Here is a 16,864-nt window from a genome sequence, read left to right as displayed (position 1 = left end):
CCGGGAGTATTTATAGTTCTTGGCCCCGAGCGTTGGAAAATGCTTCGCCGACCACCCGGCGAAACCCAGTCCTTGCGAGGTGCAGCAGGACGCCGGTCCTGCTGTGCTGCTGGTGTCTGTTTTTACCTTTTTTCCCCTCAGCCCCAAACGTTTGCAGGACCCCTCGGCCCTGGGCGGCACGGTGTTGGACAAGAGGGGAGCAGGATCCATGCGTGGCCATGGGCGCACTCCTTTCTGACTGCACAGCAAAGGATGCTGCGGCCGGGCCACCCATGGGTGCTGGGGAGGGCTTGGGTGCTGCAGCTCCCAGCCCTGCAGGGTGCTGGGACCCCCCGGCACAGCTCATGGGCTTGGAGAGCACAGGACCCCCCCCGGTGCAGATGCAGGGCAGTTAGCCCATCAATGAACCCTGGAGGCAGCAGCACAGCGCAGCTCGTCCCGCTGCAGCCCCTCTCTGCAGCGCACCGGGGTGCTGCTCCTTCCCCCCAGCTTCCCCCATCCCCACGGCCAGACCCCCCCCCCAAAATGGGCGGCCCATCCCGGGGGGTCCAGCTGGAGGATGCTCAGCCACAGCCTCGCCTGGAGGCTGTTGTCCTCCGGCAGAGGGTCAGCACCGGGGGGATCGGCACGGCCGTGCTGCAGGGAGGTGACACGCGAAGCTCGCGGCCGGCCCCAGCGCTGGCAGGGACAGAATGTGCCGGCGCCGGCGCGGCCTTGCGAGGGCTGGGGATTAGCTGCGCGGCTGCTGCCTCCCGGCTTGGGCACGCATCCAACTCCGGGAAAACAAGCGCTGCCTTCGCCGCCTCCCAGCTGCAGCCCGGCCCTGCGCCGGGGGCTGCGTCCCGCGGGGGCCGCCTGCTCGTCGGGTGATGGCGGCGATGATAAAGGCAGCCTGGATTTTGCTCCGACGGGGATGAACCACTCCGTCCCCCTGCCTGGGATGGGGTTGTCACCCCGCTGCCCACATTCAGCATCCTTGCAGTTGGGATAATGCTGGGCTCGCACTGCTCGCACCCCGGGGAGCAGAGAGTCGGCACCGATGGGTGCTCAGGAGCTTGGGGACCTGCTTGTCCCCAAGCTATGGGACTCACACTGTGCTGGCACATTGGGAACGTGCTCGGTCCCAAGCAGCACCAGACCTTGCTTTGGTTTTGCTCCAGTCTAACACTGCAAACAGCACAACCCTACACCGCAGGGATTCCCTTCATGCGGAGGAGGCACGGGGACCCCAGGAGGCATCTGTGCCCCCCAGCGTGCCTGCGCTCACCCCACGCACAGCCGGGGCAGGAGCACGGCCGCCCTACGCCCGCTGAGTCAGCCCGCGTGCTGCAGGAGCCGCTCCCGCCCACGGAAACCGCAGGCAAAGTCCCGCTCATCCCTGCCCTGCGCCGGGGCTTTCCCTGCCGGTTTGACAGGAATCTCAGCTCCTTCCTGGAGCAGCCGCTGGGATGGCACAGGACCCCGGCTGCGCCCCGGCACGGCGGCTCCGTTCCCTCAGAAAGCAATTCTTAAAGCCAGCACCATCCGTGCCCCCCTGCTGCCTTCAGGGGCCTTTTGAGGGCTCGCTCCCCGGGGCAGGGGAAAGCTTTGGAGAAATCGAGGGCTGGTTTCTGCCAAAAAACAAGATCCAGAGCAGCCCTATGGATGTGTTGCACGTGCTGCGTGTCCCATCCCTGGCCACCGCTCTGTGAGCATTGGGCACGTGCGGCCATCGCGGGGCTCACTGGCATGGACACCCCGGCAGCCCCAGGCACGCGGTGGCTGCCAGGGCTGGGTTTGCCGTGTTGTTCACTCGGTAGAAAACAACCCCGCCGCCGACCCCCTCGCTTGACGTCCTCACCAGCCCCTTGATTGTTTACTGCTCCCTTCCTCGGACAATGGAAAATTTTTATGACTTTTGACTTTTGTCCAATTGTTTTGGAGCGAGGAAGCGGCCGGGTGCTGCTCACAAACATGTCTATGGATAAACAGCGGGGCGCGAGGGGCCGCGGGATTGGAGCCAGGCAGCCGGGGTGCAGTGGGGGCAGAAGGGTGGCAGCAGGGACCCCCCCCTTCTCTGCCCCAGGTCCCCTCGTTCCCCACCCAACCCTGGTCCCCACACGGCATCCCCAAGCCCTTTGTGCAGGACGAACGCGGGGACAAATATTTTGGCTTTTCCTGGCAAACACCCAACTTCAGAAAAACAACAACAACAACAAAACCCCCCCGGAGTCATCTGACAGTGGCACGTGGCGTGTTGGCACACAAACAGGGCGCACACGGGGATGGCGCTGGCCCGGCTGGGGATGGATGCGGGGCCGTGCCTTGCGTGTGCCCGTGCCAGGGATGTGGCACGCAGGGACTTTGCTCCTGGCGCTGTGTTTGCTGGCACTCCCAGGTGCTGCTTTGCAACTCGCGCAGAAAGCCCCAGCCGGTGCGCGGTGCCCAACCCCGTTGCTGTCCCCTTTCGTGTCTCCCCGCAGCTAAAACCTCACTTGCATGGCGTTTGCATTTTTTTTTTTAGCTCTTTCCAATAAAAATCAAAGGACAACCGGGGCTGAGGGATGTGCTGGATCCAACACCATGCGGGTGCTGGTGGGGATGCGGCCGTCCTTGGGGTGAGGACCCTGGGGCTGTCACCGCACTGATCCCTGTCCCCTGGCACCTCGGCCATGGGGGCTGCGGCTCCCCCCCTTGTTTTGCTGCCCTTCGCTCCGCAGGAGACTGGCGCTTCCCAAGCAAACAAAACCACCCCGGGTGCCCGTGCCGCTCCAGAGCTTGGACTTTAGAGTCTGGCTTGGGAGGGGGGATGGATCCCTGGGGTGGGGGCAGACCTCACATCCCATCCCCACTGCTGCCAGGGGAGGCCCTGGCACTGCCCATGCCCCGTGTGCCATTTCTGTCCCCAGCCCCACGTGCCCTGCAGGGGCTGGAGTGGGAAGGAAGCCTTGCACCGGCTGGGAACAGCTCGCACATTTTCCATTTCACTGGGGGGGGGGTGTGTGGCAGAAATAATCTGCCTCTTGTGCTGGCGCAGCCCCAGCAGGGACCCGAGGGTGCAGCGGGTCGGTGTCCCTGCACCAGCACCTGCAAAAGCCATCGTGGCTCCGACAGGTCCTGGAGCAGTGCTATGAGATTCGGCCCATCCCAAAACACCAAGGAGAGCAAATCCCATGTGCTAGGGGTGAATGCAGAGTCCTAATGCAGGGAATCTTATGGCAATGGGGAGAAGTGGGGGGGTTGAACCCAATGGCACCATGCTGGGGGCAGAGCAGCCCCATGGACTAAGCCCAATTCAGAGCTCGCCCACCTGCAGCCTGCGATTAAACCCCGGGGAGCCCTTGGGTGCTGCACCCTGCCCTGCACTCACTCAGCTCGTTAGCGAGCCTGAACCCAATTGCTTTTAAATGCAAGGGTTTACAAGGTGCTGAGGGAAAGGATTTTCCTGATAAGCAGCTGTGTAAATGTGGCCATCCTGGTGCAGCGATGGAGGCAGCGATAGCCCCCGGGGGAGGCCGGGCTGCCTGGGGGGGGTCCCAGCTGGCTGGAGGTGGCTGGGGCCGGTGGGGATGGCAGCAGCAGGGCCCTGGCTGGTTTGCTCTGCTTTCCCGTGTGGAAAAACAGGGAGAGTTAAAGTGCTCGCAGATTGCTGCTGAGCACCCTGAGAGCAAACCCAGCGGGGGAATTGGGGGAATCGTTTGCGGTCCTTCCTCGCTCGGTGCTGGTTTAGTGCCCGGTGGAGCCGGGCGGGTTGTTTGCTCCAGGCTCAGCCCTTTCCCCGTGCACCTGGGCAAGGGTTTGCTGCAAAACATGGGATTGTTTTCAGGAACCTCCAGGTCCTGCAGAGCCGGCTATCCTTAGCTCGACCCCGTCTGCCAGCGTGAGCAAAATATGTTTATGCTGCAAACCTCTGGAAGCCACCCCTGCCAAATCAACAGGGGAATGTGTGCACCGATAAGGGCGCCGTGTCCTTTCCTTCCAGCTAATCTGATAGCCCGGCTGGGAAACGCGTGTGGAGCAGGCATGGGCCTGGGGTTGTGGCTCTGCGGTCCCAGGTGTCCTTAAGAAAAGGAAGAAAATCCCTGTAATGCTGGGGAGATCTGTGCTGCGCTGCCTAGCTCCCGACGCCCTCGTTTTATGATTGCTTGTATTGTTATTGTAAGGTTTCAGGTCAAAAATATCTGTGGCTTTTCTGCTAGGCTGCTGCCAAAGCCTGGAAACCTTCAGCCGTGCCAGCGGCTGCGCTGCCCCTTGGCTGTGTGATCTTGAACCTAGCCACCCGAAAGCATTAAAACTGCAGAAAGAAAATGTTTCCTGCACCCGCCCAGGCGCTTCCCCCATGCCAGGAATCCGAGCTGTTTTCCCCCTGCGTCTCCCAGCTTGCACGCTGGGGCTCGCAGTGCCCGGCTCTGTTGTTTTGCAGCGCTCTGAGTGTGGCCCCGCAGGGGATGGGGCAGCTCCGAGCCCCTCTCGGTGGAAAGAAACCCTTCAACGTTTGGTTTTGCTGATGCTTCAAGTCATTTTCCATTCCCAGGCATTGTTTCTGGAAATAACGCTTGCCGGGGAGAAGCTGTTGCACAAAGAAACCTCAGCCTGACGTGAGAGCGAGAGAAAAAAAGCAGGCATTGCTCGGCTTGTTTGCGAAGGCAAACTGAAGTTGTTGTTGTTGTGACACTGGACGGTTGCGAAACGGCGGCACAGAAATACCCAGGACTTTAAAAACAAGCCGAGCCCGGCTGCTGCTGCTGCTGCGGTGGCCGTGTGTCCTGCTGTGGTGGCCGTCTGTCCAGCTGCAGTGTCCCCTTCCCCTGGGGACGCAGCGCGGGCAGGGCTGGAAGGCGTGCACCAGCCTTGCTTGGGGATTTTTGGGGACCCCTCAAAGCTTTTCTTGGGGAGGAGAGGCGCCAACTGAGCTGTGTGTTTGGGGGGGGATATGCCCCTCCATCATCCCATGCAGAGCCATCGCGGGTGGGTTGTGATGCCGGGGGGGTCCCGGCTGCCTCCCCCACTTCTGTGCGCAGCGCCTCGGCGAGGGGCGGCCCCCGATTTCTGCAGAAAGGGATAAAAGATGTACAGTGGGGATCGGTTTGTTTGCTTAGAGATTAAGTGAAAGCAGCTCCTGAATGGCCACCTAATCCCCCCGGGAGCGGGCTGCGTTGTGCAGGTGGCGGCAGCGGTGGCTTTTTGCCCAGCAAATAATCCTGCTCCGTGCTACGGCTTGCGTGCGGGTTCTTCTGGCACCGAGCTCTTCCTCCATCCGCTGGGGGCTTGGGGAGGGCGAAACAGCCCTGAGAAGGGGCTGCGAGGGGCCAGGCAGGGGTCTCGGAGCCATGTTTGTGATGAGGAGAGCACCCCAGGGGTGGGCGTGGGACATTTTGTGGGTTTTATCTTTTGGGGCAGCAACTGGGGTGCGTGGCGGTCGTGTGGCCGGGCTCAGAAATAGCCTGCGTATCAGGAAACATAGAAAGACACACAGCGCCGAATCATCTGACCCCCTCTAAAAATAAAGGCAGCGGGTCTTAAATTAGCTGTGGAGGTGGCTGGGTACGTGCGTGTGGGTCGCCGGGGGTCGTCAGCTCTGCTCTGCGCAGGAAAACCCCAAATCCGGCATTGTGGGGAGCGACCACGACTCGGGGGTCTTTGGGGCCAGTGTGCTGGCTGAGCTTTTTCCCCATTCCTGTTTTTTTTTTTTTTTTTTTTTTTGCTGCTTTTCCTGCAGCTGTCCCAGGGGCGAGTCCTGTGGCTCCCATGTACCGAGTTGCCCGTTCTCAGCCCCCCGGTGCCCTGCGGTGCTCCTGGGTCGTGCGCGGTGCCAGAGGGGGCAAGGCCCCGTCCCGCTCCGGTGGGCTTCCTCAGGTGGCTCCCAGAGATTCCTTTGGAAAACAGTTCCGTGCAATTTAAACTAATTAGGGAGCCCCGAGCCACGCGCTCGCACTAATTGGCAAGCCCTCATTAGTTTTCCCCAGCACATCGCCCGTGGGCTCTGTGGGTGCGTGGGGCCACTGTGCCCATGGGGACAGGGCTGTCCCCAGAGGATCCGGGGGGCTGTGAGTGGGGTGACCCCGTGGGGACGATGGGGATGGGGGTGTCTCTTGTCCCCCCCCCCCCCCTTCCTGGGGTGTTTTTCAAGCAGCAATGGGGACTTGCTGTCCTGCCATGAACTCGGTCCTGTTGCTGGCTCCGTTAAGAGCAACAGGAATGATTAACTGGTGCTGGCGCTGGCCCCGCACCGGGCCGAGTGTTTACCCCGAGCTGAGTGACCCTGGTGCTGCTTCTCTCGGCTCCAGCCCCAAAAATCGGGCTGTAAACAGGGGCCGGGCTGCAACCCGAGCGCTACGCACCCGTAACAAAACACTTCCTCTGCCAGCACCCGCGGCAAGCCCGAGCATCGCTGCTGGTTCCACCAGGGGCTGGCTCAAAAAGCCCTAAATAATAAATGAGTTCTCCCAGCTGCGTTTTGGGGGCTGGGAGGCTGCTGGGTGCCCGTCCTCCTCCTTATCTACATCCTTTTGGGTTTTGGAGGTGAAGGAGAGAGGCTGCATGTGACAAAGGAGTTAGGGCTGGAGAGGTGTCGGCGCGTTGCTGCGGAAGATTTGCTGTGGGCGCCGAATAAATCCCCCGATTTGTGGCTGGGGGGTGATTTTGGGGTGATTTGTGGTTGGCATAGCGGTGAGCGGCTGCTCTCGGCCCCCCTGGTCTGCTCGGCGGGGAGCGTGGCCTGGCTCTGCCCGGAGCTGGGGAAGCTCCGCGGGGACGCGAGCGGTGCGGGGCTGGTGCCACCTCGTGGTGCTGGGCGCAGCTCAGACCCGGTGGCACCGGACACGGGTGGCGATGGACATGGGTGCGCCGGGGGCCTCAAAACGAAGCTGAAGGGTCTTGGCCATCCCCATTGCTGCTCTGGGATCCAGGAGCACCGTGGGGATGCGACAAAGATCCAAATGTGATGCCGTCACCCCCCCCCATGCACCCGGAGCAAGGCCCCGGTGCTGGGCTCAGCACCCCAGGGTGCGGGGGGCACTGGCGGCTTTGAGCGAGGAACCAGATCTTGGTGAAATCCCTTGCGAAGCAGTTTTAAACCACGGCGGCGGTGCTGAGCAGGAAGGGGGGGGGGGTGCTGCCTTTCCCCAGATTTCCCCCTGCTGCTCCCCCACGCACTTTTTTTTTTTTTTTTTCCCCTTTTTCTTTTCTGCACCCTCAGCAAATACAGGTGGCTGCCTCCGGTGCTGACGCTCGGGGCAGACGAAACCACAAACCACGCACCATCTTCAGCAGCATCTGAAGGTTTCTGCCCCAGATAAGGCTCACGGTGCTGGCACAGCCCCAGCTCCCGGCAGGATGCAGGGGGGGGCCTACCTGCCCCTAGCCCCATTGCTCGGGGTCTCTATACCAAATCCTCAAGTTATGCTGGCCTGGTGGGACAAGGATTGCTGTCTGAGGCCTGCTGCTTTGTGCGTTTGGTTTTTGTTTAATGTTTACGGCCTGGAACAGCTGGTGGTCGGCTGGGGCTGGATGTGCCCCCATCCCACAGGGGCTGGCTCAAGGTGTTCGCTCTCCAACAGTGTCCCAAAGTGGCTTTCCCGTGGCCGAGGAAATGTCCCCAGCTGGGTCTGCAGCTCCTTGCCCTCAGGTTTATTGCTAAGGGACAGTTCAGGCTGCACCGTGCCTTGCCAGGCACAGCACCGCGGGCAGCACCTTCAATGTATTCAGCAGCAGCTCCTGGAAATCAGAAACCCCCCAGAAAGTGCCACAAGCCCATGGGGCCGTGCCTCGGGATGGACACTCAGCATCCCCCCGGGTGCCCGTGGGACCCCGCTCGTCCCCCTCCTGCCCCATCCCCGTGCTCACTACAGCACCGACTTCTCCTGCAGCAGCTCCGAGCCCTCCTCGTCCCTGATGATGACCGGCTTGTCGGAGATGAGCAGGGCGAGGGGAACCAGCGGCCGGGGAAGCCCCCAGCTCCCCGCGCCCTCCTCCGCCGGTCAGTGGCCGGAGCACCCGGTGCTGCAGGTGGGACCCTCCCCGGATTCTGCCGGTGCTGGGCTTGGCAGCGGGCTCAGCACCTCCTGCCGCCGGTACTCGAAGGGCAGCTCCCTCTTGCAGCCCGGCTGCCCCAGCTCCGCCGGTTCTTTGGGGCTGGGCTGCGGCGTGCGGGGCCGCGTGCTGTCGGCCACCTCCTGCTCAGGGCTCGGCTCCATCACCAGCAGCTCGGCGAGGTTGAATTTCTCCGAGGGCTCCGCGAAGCCTTTCCAGGGCCTGTCCTAAAGGTTTTGGGTGCATTTGGGGTGGGAAGGCTCGGCGGTGATGTCTGTTCCCGGGGTGCAGGGTCCGGCCCCGTCCCAATCCCACTGTGTCTCACCTGGCTCATTTCGCTGGCCGAGAACTGGATGGCTCTGCTGCCCACGGGTTTGGGCAGCGGGGGGAAGAGGAGCTGCCGGGCCCTGGGGAGATGCCGGCGGTGGCGGGTTAATGGGGGGAGAGGGGAAAAGAGGCGGCACAGCGGGGTCGCGGCGCTGCCTTCACCTCCTTTTGCTCAGCTGGTAGATGACGGCGGCGATGGCGGGGAGCCCGAGCGAGATGCCCAGGTACTTCAGGTTGGACTTCCACGCTGCCAGCCTGGGACCTGGGGACAAACGTGCCTGGGTGGCGGTGGCACTTCCAGCCCCACGTCCCCTCGCTGTCCCCAACACCACATGTGGGCCACCGGAGCATCCCCACTTGCCGGCTGGGAGAGGGAAGAGGTCCCCAGCCATTACCCAGCGCCATGGTCTGGAAGTGCCACGGCATGCTGCAGGTGCCCCCGCTGTCCGCTGTCACCTCCTGGATGCCGACCCTGTAGGCTGTGCCCGGCCGCAGGTTTCGGAGGGTGTAGCGTGAGGCCGACGCGTCCGCTTCACCGTCTGGGTGAACGAAAACGAGCGGGCAGCAGCCAGTCCCCTTCCCACCCGCCCTCCTCCCTCTGTCCCCGCGTCCCCTCCCGGCCGTGGGCACTGCCACTCACACGTCACGTTGTCCCCTTCAGCCGCGTGGCACACCAGGTACCTCGCCAGCGCCCCGGGGCAGGTGGCACGGGGGGACGGTTCCCACCGGAGGACGGCGGCCTCGGCGCTGGCATTGATGTGGATGGAGGAGGCCAGCGAGGCTGCACGGCACAGGCGAGGACAGGAGCAGCTATTTAGGATAACGACACCTTTTGTGGCACGATCGGGATGCGATGCTGCCCGTTCCTGTACGTACCGTTGCCGGTGAAATGATGCTGCAGGGCGAAGGTGGCCCAATCCTGCTCCTCGCTCCGGCCGTGCACGGCGAGCCGGTAACACGCCGGCACTTCCAGCGACCCTATGGGGAAACCGGCACCCGTGGCAGCCTGGCCAGAGCCAGTGGGAATCTGGGGGGGTCTTGGAAGCCCACTTGCCTCTCTCCAGGTGGGAGCTCTTTGCAGAGAACTCCTGCTGGACGCAGACGCCCTGCTGGGGCGTTCCCGGCAGCAGCTGCTGCTCGAAGCAGTAGGCGAAGCCGCGGCTCGGCGCCTCCCATCGCACCGTCACCGCCTCGCCGGCCGAGCTGACGTCCTTAAAGCTGAGCTCTGGGGTGAAATTTGGGGGTGCAGTGGGTGAGGATGCCGGGGGGCCACCGAGGAGCCGGGTCCTTTCCACGGCATGCGCGTGGGTACCTGCGTGCTGCTCGGCTGGCACGTGGAGCTGCCGCGTGGGGCTGGTGCCGGCGGCGTTGGTCGCTGTCAGTAGGATTTCGTACTCGGCCCCGCAGAGGGTGAGGTTGTGCGCCGTCACCTCGGGTCCCAGCACCACCTCGTCGGCCTCGGGCAGCGTGGCGCAGCGGCACGCCGGCATGTGGGTGCTCAGCGTGTAGGTGACGTTCCCCTGCTCCTCGCGAGCTCTCTGGGGTGGTGACAGTGGTGGCCACGGCGGTGCCAAGGGGAGAGGGGGAGTTCCAAGGGGACGGCAGGGCTGTCCCGGGTGGCAAGCCCACGCTGCCCTACCTGCCAGCTCAGCTGCAGCAGCCTCTGCCCATTTTTCCCAAGATTTCCCAGCTGGAAGCTCAGCTCTGGGCTCTCCAGGATTTCTGCAAGAGGAATGGCACTGGGCGGGTTGCCAGCCCGGGGTGCCCATGGCAGGGTGGGCAGGGACATTGGGGTCCCTTCTCACCCTCAGGGACGAAGATGGATTTGCTCCAGTCGCTCCAGTAGCTGCTCCAGTGCTGCGTCTTCTGCCGGAGCTGGACCTCGAAGGCAGCGTGTCCCCCCAGGTCGCAGGTCACTGGGGCAAACCGGGTGGGTGGCGGTGAGGTGACACCTCCTGGGACGTGCTTATCCCCCAAAAAAACCCAAGCAACCCACTGGGCACAGGCTGAACCCACCTGTGTCCTCCTTGCTGTCCTTGCTCTTCCCTGTCTCGCACAGCACCTGCGGAGAGAAGGCAGGATGGAGGCACCCACCCAGTGAAACCAGTATGAAGGAAGGCTTGTCGCTGGGGCATGGTGGTGATGGGACATCGTGCTCCAGGGGCTGGGAGGACCAAAAGGGGTGCAGGGGATGCAGCAGCTGGAGGGGTCCCCTGGGTCGGGGTCCCACAGCTTTGCCCATGGAGCCCCTCGAAAAGGGGTGGTGGTGCCTGGGTGCCCTGGGGAAGCACTCAGGTCTCGCTGGGAGCAGCGTCAGGATTTCATCTGCCGCCGGCTTTATTCTAATCCAGGGTTTTTACCTGCGTAATCCCCGCCAATCCCTCCCTGATCCTGTTACGGGTGGCAGCGCGATCCCGTCCCCGGGAGGCCGGTGGAGACCCAGTACCCAACCAGGTGGGGACGGCGTCCCCGAGCCCCCGCGCTGCATCCAGGGCTGCACACACCGCTGCAACCCGCCCTGCTCCTCGCCGCCGGTGTTTTACCTGCGTCCAGCTGTGGTTGCCCGCCCTGCGGAAGCGAGCCTCCCTGCTCAGCGCTCGGTCCCTGCCGCGGAACGGCGGCCATGGCACCCGGAGCTGCAGGCGCCCCTTGGCCTTGGCGAAGTTCATCCCGTCGGGGGGAGGATCCAGCTTCACTGCGGGGACAGCGTGGCTGCGGTGACCGGCACCATCGTGGCACACCCAGCCCGGCCTCGCGGCGCTTACCGGCCTCGTTGAGGTACAGGGTGAGGTTGGGGCTGCGGTGCAGGTGGGGTCCCCACCACGCCTCCACCCAGGCCGTGGTGTTGGTGAGGACGTAGACGCGGTGCCGCTGCAGGGTGTAGGTCGTCGCGGCACCCGCCTCGTACCGCGGGCACGTCCGCGACGTCGCGTAGCTGGGGGGGAAAACGCTTGCCCTCTGCGTGCACGGGGGGGGGGGGGGGGGGGGGGGCAGGAAGGGGGACACACCGCGTCCCCAAATGTCCCCGTGTCCCAGTGGGCTGCTCAGAGCTGCCAGGGGGTTGTGGCACCCGACTCACCAGAGCACCAGGACGTAGGTGGTGTTGCCGGCGGGGCCGCGGGGCGGCCAGGAGCAGAGGAAGTCGCAGGAGCTGCATTGCTTAAAGCAGGAGAAGTCAGGGGTCTCAGCAGCGCCTGCAGGCAGGGGAGAGGGGCTGTGGCTGGGCTCACGCTCGCTTCTGCCCCACGGCACCCCGCAGACCCCGCTGGGTGCCAGAGGGGCACGGGGAGGGAGACGAGGGCGTTGCAGTGCTCCTGCTCCTGACACCAGCACGGGAACCCCCCCGAAACCCCCCAAACCATGCTCTCCGGCACCCGGCAGCACCGCTCCATGTGGCTGGAGGTAGCTCCGAGCCCGCGTGGAGGGTGCGCGGCCAGTTTAACCAGCAGCGGGGTTGTTGGCTCCTGCTTTGCTCCCGCCAGTACTGGGAAGGATGCGGGCAGCGGGCAGCCGCCCCCACGCTGTGCAATGGGACGGGGGGAGCGGAGCAGCCACGTTGGTGATTCCCACCCAAAAAGCACCCTAAATTTCCCCAGGGATGCAGCGCTGCAGGGGGTTCCCGAGCCCTATCCTGCTGCCACCATCGGGGCGTCCTTGAGGTTTGCCCTGGCCCGGCAGCGTGGGGCAAATCCCTCCATGCCAAAACCATGAAAGCTCCTGCCCTGCCCTGCTCGAGAGGCGCCTTATCTCCCCCTTATCACCCCCGAATCATTCATTGAAAGTCTTCTGCACTTATCTCTCATCTCCGCACGCCACAGCAGCACTCACCGCCCCGCACCAGCGCCGCCAGCACCAGCAGCAACCACCCCAGCATGGGCTGCTCAGGGATTCCCAGCTTTCGGGCTCCGTCCTCACTGGGTCCCCTTCCTTTTGGGGTTCCCGGTCCCCCCCAGGGCACAGCGGCACCCCCCGGGCTCGCAGCAGCACCCCGCTGCCTTGGCTGCTGTTTCCTCTTCTGCTACGAGCGGCTTTTCCCAGGCAGAGCAAGCGTGCTGCCAGCACAGCGCGAGGTGTGAGTGCCTGCCTCACTTTTACCAAAAACAAAAGAGAAAGCAACAGAAACGTCCCCCTCTGCTGCCCGCACACCCGCCACGGGCCCGGCCAAGCACCGCAGCCTCGCGAGCAAGAAGAGCAAGGTAAGCAAAAGAGCTGTTTTGGTGTCTTTTTGTTGGCTCTCCTTTTTTTTTTTTTTTTTTCCAAACCCCACATTGTGTTTTTGCCTCCGCTGCCTGCATTTGGCTGCACCTGGAGCTCCGAGGCCAGGTTTGGGTGTTTGGAGCACGCAGGGCTCGGCGGCAGGATGGCTGCATGTCCCACGGGACGCAGCCCCTTGGTCCCCAGCACAAATTGTCCCCCGCAGCCAAAACAAAGCCCCAGTGAGGCACGAGGGCACGGCGTCACCGGGGCGCTGGCAGCGCGGCCGCGTGACCCCGGGGCGGCGGGGCCGGGTGGCACCGCGGGCCCTGCACAGAGCCCCCTTGTCCCCACAGAAAGCGTCCCCTTGTGCGCCTCGCTCGGGGACAGAGGGCGGCGGTGACGGGAGTGTCCCTGTGCTGGGTGGGCTGGGACGCCCTGTCCTGCTGCTGCGGGCACGCACTGCAGCGTTGGACCTCTTGGAAGGACGCACCGAGCCGTGCTGTGCCAAAGCGAGCCGTGCCGTGCCATGCCGTGCCAGGCTGTGCCAGGCTGTGCCATGTTGTGCCAGGCTGTGCCAGGCTGTGCCGGGCTGTGCCATGCCGTGCCAGGCTGTGCCATGTTGTGCCAGGCTGTGCCAGGCTGTGCCGGGCTGTGCCATGCCGTGCCATGCCGTGCCAGGCTGTGCCGGGCTGTGCCATGCCGCGCCATGCCATGCCATGCTGTGCCGTGCCGTACCACGTCACAACACACAACAGGACCACTCTGTGCCGTGCCAAACTAGGCCAAGCCGTGCCGCAGCCACGCCAGGCTGTGCCATGCCAAACCGTGCCGTGCCAGGCTGGGTCACACCGTGCCGTGCAGTGCCGGGCTGAGCCAGGCCACACCGTGCCATACCGTGCCAACACCTGGCTGTACCGAGCCAGGCGGGCTGTGCCACCCCCCGTGCCGTGCCGTGCCGTGCCGTGCCGCGCCAGCCCCGGGCTCGGTGCCGATGACGAGGCCGTGCCGCTGGGCGGCGCACCGGGCGCACCGGGAGGCGGCGGCGGGGCGGCCGGGGGCGCACCGGGCGGAGCGGGCGCAGCGGGAGGCGGCGGCGGGCATGGACGAGCCCAGCATCCTGCGGCGCCGGGGCCTCCAGGTGAGCGGCGGGGAGGCACCGCCCGGGTGGAGGCCGGAGGCCGCCGGGGCACCGGGCACCGGGAGAGGCGGGGGAGGGAGCGGGGAGGTGGCGGGGGGCGAGGGGCGAGGGGCTGCGGGGGTGCTGTGCGGGTGGAGGGGGTGCTGGGGTGGGTGCTGAGGGTGGGTGCTGTGTGCTCCCTGTGGGTGCTGCGGGCTCCGTGTGGGTGCAAGGAGTGGGTGCTGGGGGTGTGGGTGGGAGGGCGAGGGGGGTGCTGCGGGTGAGAGGGGGATGCTGTGAGTGTGCCCGTGCAAGAGGTGGGTGCTGTGTGGGCGTGGGGTGGGTGCTGGGTGTGCGAGAAGTGGGTGCTGGGTGTGCAAGCGGGTGCCGTGTGGGCACGGGGTGGGTGCTGGGTGTGCGAGAGGTGGGTGCTGTGGGTGAGAGGTGGGTGTACTGTGTGTGTGCAAGAAGTGGGTGCTGTGCGTGTGCAAGAAGTGGGTGCCGTGTGTGTACAAGTGGGTGCCGTGCGTGTGCAAGAAGTGGGTGCCGTGTGGGCACGGGGTGGGTGCTGCGGGTGAGAGGTGGGTACATGGTGTATGCATGTGCAAGAAGTGGGTGCTGTGTGTGTGCAAGAAGTGGGTGCTGTGTGTGTGCGAGAGCGGGTGCTGCGGGGGAGCAGCATACCCGACGGGACCGGAGCCCAGCGCAGGGGCCGTGTCCCCAGGGGGCTGTGCTGGGGGCTCCCACGGGAGCAGCGCTCCCTCCAGGCCCCCGCGTGCTGCTGGATCCGTGCCCAACCCCGGGGGGCCGCCGATTTGCGGCCACCCCTCCATCACGCTGTGCACCCCAAAGAGCCCCCCCTGTCCCTGCCCATCCCTGCACCCCTTCCCACAGGGACCCTGGGCACCCGCTGCCGTTCTCGGAGGGGAGACGACCGCAGCGAGGACTCGGGGGGGCTGAGCGCTGAGCCCGGGGGCTCGGCACCGATTTTCCGGGTGACCTCACGCCTCCGTCCCCATCTGCAAAAAGGAGCCGCGGCCTCCCCATGGGCCCAGGCCGAGCTGTCGGGGCGGCTGGAGGATGGCACAGCGCTTGCCTTCATTCGAGCTGGCAGCTCCCCGGGGCGCCTGTGCTCCGCTGCACGCTCAGCAGCACTGGGCAAAAACCGTGCAGGGGAGCTGCGGCCCCACGGCACGGCCAGGGGGCTCGGGGCTCTCGGCACAGGCATCGCACTCGGGTGCTCCTTCAGTCCCTGGGGAGAGCAGGAGGGGTGGGAAGGGTCACCCCGAAGTGCTGGGCAGCAAAGTCCGCCCCCCCCAGGTGCCGTCCCTGATGCTGTCCCTGCAGGGAGCAGCTTAATCCTGTCCCCCACCCGGACCTGCGGATGGGGGCAGCACCCTGCTGGCTTGGTTCTTCGGGCACCCTGTGGGTGCTGGCCCCATGGCGCTGCCCCACACGGGTCCCTGGGGCCTTTGTAGGGTGCTCTGGCTGTCCCCAGGGTGCAGCGGGGCTGGAGAGCCCCAGGCAGCGATGGGTGCTGGGTGCCGTGGGACCGCTCTGCACCCACACACCTGCAAATGGGGTGGGGAGGCTGTGCCGTGGGTGGGGGTTAATTTTGGGGGCCTGGGGGAGCGTCTGTCCCTCGTCCTGCTGTCCTGCCTGCATGTGTCTGAGCAAATAAACTCTGAGGGCGACCCTTCTGCTCAGCCGGCAGCATGGGCATGGGTAGGTGGGGGTCTGGGTGGGGGGGACAGCAGGGTGCTGGGGGGCTCCTGCTCCACATGGGGACCCCGCAACCCCCTTCCCCTGGGGTCACCCAGTGCTGCTGGGTGGGCTGAGGCACCCACACCCCCCCCGGAGGGCACCCACCCTCACCACCAGCACCCGTGGGCCCCAAATCCCGCGTCCCCACGCACGGGGCCATGATATCACCCGTTGCCAGGGCGATGCTGCTGCATCACCGCGCGCCGCACGCCCCAGCCCCGGGATTTCCACGGGGGCCGTGGGCAGCGGGACGGGCGCGCGGGCACCCCGGGTGCGTGGGGGACACCATTCGCCCCCGCAGCAGCGCGCGCTCAGCCCCCACCCGTGGGTGCTGCCACGGTGGGAATGTGTTTAAGCCGCTTAGGGGCAGGGGGCCGGTGGGTACGGGATGAGGCCAGCGGTGGGCATTAGCTGGCACATGCACCCGGTGCAGGGCCACGTGTGCCGGCACACTCATGCCGTGCCAGGGTGGGGGGTGCCGGGTCCCCGACAGACCCCGCCGTGCCAGGGGGACAGAGCAGGCAGTGCTCCTGCTGCTCCGCTGCCCTTCGCCCCATTGCACCAGCCACAGGCAAACAGCTCGTGCGAGAAATATTCCCGGAGGCTGGAAAAATAAACATCGTGGGGAGCACACCGGCTGCTCCCCATGCCTGGGGAGCGGGGGACGGGGATGGGGACGGGGCACAGCCACCCCCTGGGGTCACGCTGCAGCCTGGTGGCTTGGCACTGCTCCCTCTCTGCTGTCCTCATGTCCATGTGCCCAGGCTTGGCCACAGTGCCACCAGCCCCGGGGACTTGGGAAGGAGCTGTCCCCCTGCGCTGACCCCCGGGTCCCTGCGGTGACGGCGCGGTGCCCGCGGCCACCCTGACCCCGCTCTTTGCTTTTCTCGTTGCAGAAGGAGCTGAGCCTGCCGCGCCGAGGAAGAGCGTAAGTCCACCGGGCAGGGGACGGGGGTGTCACTGGGAGGGACGGGCTTGGGGACACGTCACCGGCCCCAGGGGTCGGTGGGGACGGGTGTTGGATGCCACCATGGGGTGCCCAAACCCAGGGTGGCATCATCGTGTTCCCAATACTGCAGGGACCCAAAATGTGTGTGTTAGGGTGTACTGGGGCTTACTGGGGTGGGCTGGGCTATGTTGGGGTGTGCTGGGGTGTTTTGAGCTGTACTGGGGTGCACTGGGGTGTACTGGTGTGCAGCAGGAGGTGGTTGTGAGGCTGTGCTGAGGCTGCGTTGGGTTTTGTTGGGGCTGTTTTGGGGTGTTTTAGGGTGCTTTGGGGTCTTGTGGAAGGAACGCAGGGGTGTACTGGTGCTGTGCTGGCTCTGCCGGGGGTTATGGGGCGTGCAGGGACCGTGCCAATGGTGCGTTGGGGAGGGCACTGGGGCCATACTGGGGCCGTACTGGGGCCGTACTGGGGCTGCGGCGTGCAGGCATTGGCAGTGCCCAGGC

The 16,864-nt window shown here is 65.2% G+C and overlaps 1 protein-coding gene across 1 annotated transcript; it reads right to left on the bottom strand.

Annotated features, from left to right (window-relative positions):
• Positions 1 to 4,933: 4,933 nt before the first annotated feature.
• IL12RB1 (interleukin 12 receptor subunit beta 1) lies at positions 4,934 to 12,397 on the bottom strand. The gene is made up of 15 exons (XM_040537578.1): positions 12,166 to 12,397; positions 11,417 to 11,531; positions 11,103 to 11,272; positions 10,881 to 11,032; positions 10,354 to 10,399; positions 10,143 to 10,253; positions 9,977 to 10,059; positions 9,650 to 9,875; positions 9,392 to 9,562; positions 9,214 to 9,315; positions 8,978 to 9,118; positions 8,733 to 8,876; positions 8,500 to 8,599; positions 8,336 to 8,417; positions 4,934 to 8,237 (listed from the first exon to the last, which is right to left on the bottom strand). Exons 1-15 carry the CDS (start codon positions 12,209 to 12,211, stop codon positions 7,959 to 7,961), a joined length of 1,968 nt encoding a protein of 655 aa, XP_040393512.1. The 5' UTR covers positions 12,212 to 12,397; the 3' UTR covers positions 4,934 to 7,958.
• Between the last annotated feature and the right edge of the window lie 4,467 nt (positions 12,398 to 16,864).

This window comes from Cygnus olor, chromosome 26 (assembly GCF_009769625.2).
Source record: "Cygnus olor isolate bCygOlo1 chromosome 26, bCygOlo1.pri.v2, whole genome shotgun sequence".
Lineage (NCBI taxonomy): Eukaryota > Metazoa > Chordata > Aves > Anseriformes > Anatidae > Cygnus > Cygnus olor.
Note: the sequence above shows the minus strand (reverse complement) of the source record. Positions and strands in the feature narration are given on the sequence as shown.